General features: G+C 50.3%; 1 protein-coding gene across 1 annotated transcript; it reads right to left on the bottom strand.

The window, feature by feature from the left end:
• Window positions 1–5,338: 5,338 nt before the first annotated feature.
• Window positions 5,339–7,469, bottom strand: LOC119332411 (putative UPF0481 protein At3g02645). Its single transcript, XM_037605591.1, has one exon. The coding sequence runs from the start codon at window positions 7,381–7,383 to the stop codon at window positions 5,638–5,640; it is 1,746 nt and encodes a 581-aa protein (XP_037461488.1). The 5' UTR covers window positions 7,384–7,469; the 3' UTR covers window positions 5,339–5,637.
• Window positions 7,470–9,361: the final 1,892 nt, after the last annotated feature.

Below are 9,361 nucleotides of genomic sequence, written 5' to 3'. Positions count from 1 at the left end.
GGGCTTAGCCCAGTGGTTTATGGCCTAAGTATCTTAATTAGGGGCTTAGCCCAATTATCTTATCGTATTAGGATCGTTTGCTTAGAAGTCAAGTAAACTCTCTATATAAGGAGAGGAGATGTATCAATCTAATCAAGCAAGAAGCAATCAATATTTGCTCGGCTTCCCTTAGGGAGCCGGGAGACCTAAACCCTAGCCGCCTCCTGCTTTCGCCACCGCTGCTCCCGTCGCAAGGACGGCGCCACGCCGCCAGCCGCTGCGCACCATGCCTCGCCTTTCCCCCTCCTTCCCCTACAACCTACGCCCTAAATCCAGTAGGGCCCTAGCTCCTACCAATTTGGTATCCAGAGACTTGGGTCCGATCATGTCTTCGTCAACACCATCGCCGCCGCCGCCCGTCTCCACCTCCGCGCCGATGACGTCCGCCCCGATGACCACCGCCGGGGCCTCCACGCTGTCGGGCCCAGTCACTACCGCGGGCTCCTCATCGCCCCCGGCCCCCATCACTTTCGCGCCGCCAACGACCGTTGTCTTCACGTCGGAACAGGTCACCAATACCTTGCGGGATCTCGTGACGGCCGTCCAAGGACGCCTTCTGAACCAGTACCAATCGTACATGGCCGGGCCGTACGCACCTCCGCCGGCTGCGCCGATCGCCGCCTACGGCCACCCCATGCTGCCATGGTCGTCCCAGGGCGCGCCTGCCTACAGCGGGCTTCCCCGACGAGACCACACCGGCCGCGGCTCCTTTGTGGCATCTGCCGCCACCGCCAGCTGCGGCTCCCCTCTGGCATCTGCAGCCACCTTCCCCCGCGGTAACCGACGCACCCGCCCACCCTCCATTGCCAACGCTACAACCACTGGCGCCACCTCTGCCCAGCTCAGGGGCGTCCTCGCCGGCCGGCCTTCCGGTACATCAGGTCAGGTTTCCCGCCTCCCCATCGCCACTACCAGCTTGGGCGGCTGGGTCTTCGCCATCGCCGGTCTACACCACGGCTCCGGAGCAGCCGACCCCGTTTCCGCAATTCGGTGGGCCATCCAGCTCCGCGGGTCCTTACCTGGAGTACTCCGACCAGGCGCCACCCGCCGCGCTGCTCCACACCTCCGAGCCAGATCGACACGACGCTCCGACCCAGACACCGCCGCGGTTCGCCAAGATCGACTTCGCCACCTATGACGGCACGGAGGACCACCTCAACTGGCTCAACCAGTGCGACCAGTTCTTTTGCGGGCAGCGCACCCTCGCCTCGGAGCGCACCTGGCTCGCCTCTTACCACCTCCGCGGCACGGCACAGACTTGGTACTACGCCCTCGAGCAGGACAAGGGCAGCATGCCCCCTTGGGAGCGCTTCCGCGAGCTCTGCCTCCTTCATTTTGGGCCCCCGATCCACAGGAGCCGCCTGGCGGAGCTAGGCCGCCTTCCCTTCACCTCCACGGTTCAGGACTTCGCCGACCGTTTCCAGGCCCTGGCATGCCACGCGTCGGGCGTGACGGCGTAGCAGCGGGCCAACCTCTTTGTCGGTGGACTTCCAGATCACATCTGCGTGGACGTGGAGCTTCGGGGACCCCAGGATATCCAGACGGCCATGTACTACGCCCGCGCGTTCGAGCGCCACGCTGTGGCCGTCCAGCAGGAGTCACCGTCCCGAGACACTGGGTCGCTACCCTGGCCAGATCCCGCTTAGGTTCGGCCTGCTCAGGCTTCCGGGGCACCCCTCGCCGCGACCGCGGCGCGCCCGTTCCGCCGGCTCACCTCGGCCGAGCTACTCGAGCGTCGCCGCCAAGGGTTGTGCTTCAATTGCGATGAGCCCTACATGCCCGGCCACGCCTGCCCGTGACTCTTCTACCTGGAGGTTGCAGACTACATTCCGGAGGACGCCGTCGCCGCCGACCTTGCCGCCCCAGCTGTCGCGAAGGTGTTTGACGCTGGTTGATCACCTCGAGGAGTTCAGCAAGTGCTTCCCCACCTTACAGCTCAAGGACGAGTTGTTTGTGCGGGAGAGGAGAAGTGTTATGACCAGCATAGGGGCTTAGCCCAGTGGGTTATGGCCCAAGTATCTTAATTAGGGGCTTAGCCCAATTATTTTATTGTATTAGGATCGTTTGTTTAGGAGTCAAGTAAACCTCTCTATATAAGGAGGGGAGATGTATCAATCTAATCAAGCAAGAAGCAATCAATATTTGCTCGGCTTCCCTTAGGGAGCTAGGAGACCTAAACCCTAGCCGCCTCTTGCTTTCGCCGCCGCTGCTCCCGTCGCAAGGACGGCGCCATGCCGCCAGCCGTCGTGCATTAGCCCTCGCCTTTCCCCCTCCTTTCCCTACAACCTACGCCCTAGATCCGGTAGGGCCCTAGCTCCTACCAGAACGTGTGTTGGGTTCGTGATTCGTGGATGACATATATGGTTTGCTCCTTCGGCGTCTTGATCGTGATGGGGTGCCAGATCTGTAGTTCGATGGCGTGTCCAGGGTGTTGCCCCGGTCTGATTCTTTCAACGGCAAGGGCTTCACTTTTGGTTGAGCCACCTTGGAGGTCCGCAAAGCTGCATATTAGCGATGGAGCCGCGTCAAGCTCGGGTGAGGAGGTGATCCGCCATTCTTTTCTTCGGTGGCTGTTGTGGTGGTGCCGGAGGCAGGTGACGGACGTTGGTATCAAGCTCAGAGATGTTCTGCTATCTTTTCAGTTTTGTCATGTCGGTCCTTACATGGCTTGTACTTTGATCTTTATGATATGAATGAGACACGTATTACCATGCAAAAAAAAAAAAACATGCCAGCCTACTATGCGCCACGCCCACTTGGCCACTTGCAACCCTTTTTCTTTTTGCGAATAACCTTTTCTTCTTCTTCTTGTGAGCACAAATATAAAAGTTCAAATCGGAAGAACCAGTATTACAATATCACAGAATAACCGGGAAATAATTGAACTCGGGCAAAGAGCCAGACCGACAGGTTGCGTCTAGTCCAGCCTGCTTAGCCAACGCGCATGGCTAACCCTGTGGCGATGTATTTTCAATGTATCTGCTCCACTTTTTTTCCTGATAAAAAACAGCAGTCTTATGCTCGGCCGTCTTCATGGCGACAGTCAAGTGTGTCAGCAGGTCTGGTAAACTGCCCCTACTCTTCTATGCAAATCAGTGTCTCACGGTGGACGCCATGATCTATCACCAAGTAACTTCAAACGAGAATAATACATTAAGGCCTCCTTTGATTTGTAGGAATCTCATAGGATTTCTATAGGATAGGATTTGCATAGAAAAATTTTCTTTGAGGCTCTTTGGTTTGTAGGAATGGATTCTTATTCCTAGGAATCAATCCTTCACATTTTGAAGGAAAAAAACATTAGCTAACACTCAATGAAAAAATTCCTATCCTATGCATCAAATGATATCTCTTTCTCTATAGGAATTAGATCTCACTTTCTATGATTTTTCTATTCTTATAACATTTCTATCATATGAACCAAAGGAAGCCTAAGTTTTGCCAGCACGCATGTGGCCTTAATTATGGTCCGTGGGACACACTTGCTGTACTATTATTATGTCCGGGCAGCGGGCAGCTATTTGCTGATGGATTAGAAAATCTGTCGGTCGATCGAGTGGCAATGATTCTCCAGCATCGATCTGGAGTGGATTGGTCGAATTATTGAACCAGATCACTCTTCTTCTTTCCCGTTTTATTTGACATTCTTTTTGGGTTCAATTTTGTATTTTTCTCATAGTACGGACCATCTTTTTCTTGGAATCCTACGACATATTTTTTCCTGCTCTTGGCACTTTTGTTGTTTCTTAAAGTGCAGATCAAATCTGACCTTAAAATTATGCTAAATGGTAATACTGTCTAAAAAATTATGTTGAATGGTATTACCCCCGTCTCAAAATATTAGACGTTTTGGTAGGTAAATTGCATGTCCCCTCGTATTTGCACTACCCAAGCTTTGGTATCAGCTAGCAGATATGTACGTTCTCGTATCGAGGTACCACCTATCATTTATCAGATGCATTATTTGTTCATCCCAGCGGTGACACTATTTCATGTGCCTTGCAATTACTTCCTCTGTAAAGGAATATAAGAGCGTTTAGATCATAAAAATAGTGATCTAAATACTCTTATATTCTCTAGGGAGGGAGTACAATACAACAACAAATGACTCAAAACAGTGTTCTTTTGTACGAAAACCGAGAACAGCTTGGACACTCAGTTTATTTGTCTGCGATTTTGCCCTTCCTGCTTTACAGAGTGTTTAACAGTGAGCGATTTAAGGATGACGGATGGTGGTGATGGTAGTGATGATGGTGAACATCATGTCGTCTCTAAATTATGCAATGTGGATCGTGGAAGAATCTCATGTGGGCATAAAAGTTTTTTTTTCATTTATGTCGAATCATGTTGAATTCCTAGCTAGACAGTAAAGATTTTTTTCTACATAAAGGATACTTGTTCTCATGTTAATGTTGATTGTCCAACTAAGGCGCCTTCTGGGAGATCTGGAGCATGGCCCATTTCTCCAGTTCTCTTCCTGACTTCTTTTATGTCTTATTTTTTGAGAATATGCAGAAGATTTGTACATCATTGCATTACATTGCATTAAAAAATCACATCTACATATACATAAAGAAATTCCATTGTGGTTGTGATCTCGCAACCACACCTCCCCTCCCCCTTCCCGCCTAGCCAATGAATCTATATCGAATGCCTCACAATATTTCCTTCCTTTCGACAACCATAACCCCGTTTCTCCCTAACCCAGCCTTTTCCTTACTTCCAATCATCCTCGTTCCCAATTACCTCATCACAACCTACAATGCTCTCCGACTCCGCTCACCGGCATCTATCCTACTGCTGGCTGAAGCAGTTACCATGTTGCCTCTACGGCTCGAGCATCGACCATCCCTCTAGATTTTGGGGGCAGGGTGAGGCGGCTTGGGTTTTTTCTTTGGTGTCAAAACCCCAACACTATCTTATAACCGCCACAGTACAAGTTTGAAACCCTAAGGCCTCCTTTGGTTTAGAGGAATTTCATAGAAATTCTAGAGGATAGGATTCCTTTAGAGCCCTTTGGTTCATAGGAATGGATTCCTATTCCTACATAGGATTGGTTCCTATCCTCCACATTTCATAGGAAAATAAAAAAGAGCCTATACTCAATGAAAAAATTTACTTTGGTGTCAACCAAATGACATCTTGTTTCCTATTTCTACTCATAGGATTTGAGATACATGTCATCTCATTTCCTACAAGATTCCTATTCCTATGATAATCCTATCCTATGAACCGAGGCAACTAGAGCACGGAGCCCCAAGAAATTGCATGGTCTAGATTCCAACCGAGATTTCAAATCTTCTGAGATGCTTGACAATTTATATTCAAATGCTTACATGTATATACCTCTCTCGGTAATTTTAATGGAAAATAATCATAGTTAGTATGTTTACAAACCAATGGCATTCATATGAAGCTATAAACAATCTCACTTGCATCAACTAGAACCCAAAAATAAAACAAAAAATGCACATCCACTCCGAAAATACCAATGCCAAACCAAACACATGCATGCCAATCTATCTCGCGTAGCCGAATCCAGAAAGGCACGCATGCAGATGCAGATCACCCATCCAAAATTCAATTTTCAACGGGTTATCATTCCCCCGACGCCGCCGTGACAGTGACGGCGCCGAACCACCGGGAGCATGTGTAGACGGAGCAGAAGGCCTGGAGCGTCGTGAGCAGCAGCATCATGATGGCGGCGAGGAAGGTGAGCAGCTGCCACGAGCTGAACACGTACCTCCGCATGAACCGCTTCGTCTTCACGCGCCACCGCCCGTCGTAGTACCGGTTCATCTCCTCCACCGCCCTGTCCACCGCCGGCACCTTCGTCAGCCGCGTCGACCTGCTCATGCTGTTCCACAGCTTCGTCACCTCGCCGTCGCTCTTCAAGCGGTTCAGCACCACGCCACGCTGCCGCAGAAGGGCCACGTCGGCGTCGGTGTCGATGATGCCGTTCATCAGCTCCGTGTACCGGGTGAGCACCAGCGGGCCGGACGCCGCCGACGACTCGTAGGCGACAAGGTTTCGGATCATCACCTCCGTGTTGCCGTCGAGTGTCACCACCGGGAGGTGCAGCGTCGCCGTCTTGCAGTCGAAGCAGATGGTGGACAGGTCGCCGGTTGTGGCTGCTATCTGCACGCCGGCGTTGACGAGCTCGGAGACCGACGGCACCATGATCTCCTCGATCAGCGGTGGCCGGCTCAGGTGGCCCGCCGTGGACGAAGACGACGGGTCGCCGCGGCCGTCGGCCCCGGACATGAAGAATGATTCGACGGGGTGCTTCATGCCAGACATGCCCGGCACGACGGTGAGCATCTTCCACGGCGCCTTGACAGCGAAAGCGATCGGCCTCATCACGTAGTGCAGCGGGCCTTTCCCGAGCTTCGACGCCAAGCCCCACAGCGCGGCGAACAGCTGCGACACGTACTCGGACCCGCCGCCAGAGGGCTTCTCTTCGCCGTCGCCGTCCGTCGGCTGTTCCTCGATGTCGTAGTTCTCGTCATGGTCTTGTGCCTCTGCCGTAGTGTCCTCCGCCGGCGGCTTGGGCACGAGAAGGTAGTAGAGCAGCTCGAGCAGGTGCGCGTACTTGGCGACGTCGACGGCCGGGAAGGCGCCGTCCATCATCTTGAACGGACAGAGCTCCTTCACGAGCCCGGTGACCATGCTCGTGAGCAGCACCCCGGCCTCGTCGGCCGACGCGCACTGCGGCTCAAGGATCTTGCGGAGGAGGAAGAGCGGGATCTGGTTCTCGAGCATGAGCATGTCGCGCAGTATGAGCCCGTGCGCCGACTTCCTCCCGGCGAAGTCCACCAGGTGCGCCATCCTCGACGACACCCTCCGCAGCGCCGGCTTGCCACAGTCTTCGGCGGCAGCGTAGATCTGCAGGAACTCGAGGAGGAAGGCGCCGTCGACGACCATCATCCAGGTGAGCGTCAAGCCGCTGAAGTCGAGGTAGCGATGGTAGTAAGCGCGGATCTTGCGCTCGAGACGGTCGGCGAATTCCGCGACGAGGGCTTCGAGCTTGAGCCCCGCGGGGCGAAGGCGGCGCTGCGCGCGGCGGGCGGCGGCGAGCTTGTACCGCTCCATCTCGTACAGCTCGGGGCGCCAGTGGTGGTAGGGGCCGAGGGCGATGAACTGCGGCACGTACGCCTCCGGCTTGTGCACCAGCAGCTGCTTGGGCACGTTGAACACCGAGACCGGGATGCCGTTGTCGTCCTCGTCGTCGCCGTCCTCCGTCAGGGACTCCCGGATCTGCACCACCCACCTGAGCTCGTCGAACACCAGCGGCCTCCCTCGCCGCCCGCTCCCGCTGCCCTCTTGATCGGAGCTGGACGCCATTGATATCTACCCCTCGATCGCTAGGTGTGCAGTGCAGTGCAGTGTGTGCCGCCACTAGCCACGACCACTATGCGTACGACTGTTGGAGCAGCTGGTTGTTGCTTGTTATGCTCACCAATGGTGATTATATATAATACTAGTGGATAGCGAGCGATCGATCGATGGTAGCTGGCGATAAGAACGTGGGAATTAACAACAACGATGGTTTGGTTGATGTCGCGATCGAACTTAGTCCAACAAAAAAAAAAGGGGTTATTTTCCTTTGAAAATTTGGAATACGCACTTCTTTTGGCCATTCATGTTTTATCTCTTGCTTGATCGATGGAAGCCATGTCTCATCCTTCGTTTTTCACATGCTGCAGTCTCTTTCGTGAGGGGACAGCCAGAAATCAGGTTGCTTTCCTGCCCAATCGTGATTCATGCGATGGACAAGTTAATCATGGGTCGGTAAAAAGCAATGAAAAAAAATTCTATGAGACCAGGTCTCACGTGAGACCCATTCTAATGGATGACACGTGGCATTCATAAATCACAAAGCATCCCCCACCCCCCACTTAAAATCAGGAATAAAAGTCATAAAGTGACACTCCCTCCCTCCTTGGGTGGAATAAAAGTCATAAAGTGACACTCCCTCCCTCCTTGGGGCCTATTTGGATTGCATTGCAAGAAGTTGCAAAACATAGGAATAGGGAAAACCCACGATTATGATGTCATGTTCTTTGAATTCCTATACTATGGCTGCATGTAAAGGCCCGGGGCCATCCTTCTTTTTGGAAAAAATGTACTTTGAATTCCTACAAGATATCAAAATATAGAAATTTATAAATATGTGGCTTTGAAAAAAACATATAAAGTTTCTAGAATTGTTGAGAGAAAGTAGAGAGATAACGTGCAAGTGCATTGGACGTCTCAAAGAAAAAAAGGTTAGAGATTATGATGAGATTCGTATTATGGAATAAAAGGGCATAGAGATGTATTCTATAGGAATCTGGTGAAAAAATTCTATGACCCAAAAGATTTTATGGATTGAAGTTCTAAAAAAATTCAATGAAATTTCTTCAATCCGAAGAGGAGCATGTAAGTATATTTGCTTTGTTTCTAAGTCAACCATTTTAAAGTTTGACCATGTTTATAAAAAATGACATCAACGTCTATAAATGAAAACCAAAACTAATGCCAACAGATATATCATGACATATATTTTTCATTCCATTCATTTTGTATTGTTGATATTGTACTTCAATAAGCTTGGTCAAACATTATGACCTGGAGACAAAACAAATATCACTTACATTGTGGATGTAGGGAGAATGTGTTATGCTGTTCTAGGCCGCTAAACTAGTGTCCAACCTCTTTGTGTCACAAGCTCGCTATATCAATGTACAAGCTCGTCCAAGTCTAACCATAAATTAATAGATGCTTATATGATATCTTAATCCCCGCTCATGGCGGGTAATAAAACCGATATGCGTACACCTCAAGATTTTTGGGATTTTGGGCCAACCCAATCAATCAAAAATTAATGCATACATATTTGCCTTGGGACAACCAAACTAGGGTGCCCTCGATGGAGGGTGCGGGAGGGCATATGAAGCAATTCATGTACTCCCTCCGTTTTTATTTACTCCGCATATTAGAATTGACTGAAGTCAAACTTTGTAAAGTTTGACCAAATTTATAGAAAAGAATATAAATATTTACCATAACAAATATATATGATATGGATGTACATTCAACAATGAATCTAATGGTATTGATTTGTTATTGTATATGTTAATATTTTTGTCTACAAACCTTGTCAAAGTTTACAAAGCTTGACTTTGAGCGAAGCTAATATGCGAACTAAATAAAAACGGAGGGGGTAGCTTCTAAGTGTTGTATTGCAGTGCTCTGCCTTGGGTATTTAACTGTTTCCCCTGTATGTTTCTTTGAATTTTCATAGTATTTCTTTCTCTTTCGTTTTTTTTTCTATAGTTTC

Source organism: Triticum dicoccoides, chromosome 7A (assembly GCF_002162155.2).
Source record: "Triticum dicoccoides isolate Atlit2015 ecotype Zavitan chromosome 7A, WEW_v2.0, whole genome shotgun sequence".
Taxonomy (NCBI): Eukaryota; Viridiplantae; Streptophyta; class Magnoliopsida; order Poales; family Poaceae; genus Triticum; species Triticum dicoccoides.
This window is presented reverse-complemented; position numbering and strand designations above follow the sequence as displayed.

Bases quoted from the DNA above. Each gene is read 5' to 3' on its own strand.
- LOC119332411 (XM_037605591.1), bottom strand. From the start codon at position 7,383: ATGGCGTCCAGCTCCGATCAAGAGGGCAGCGGGAGCGGGCGGCGAGGG.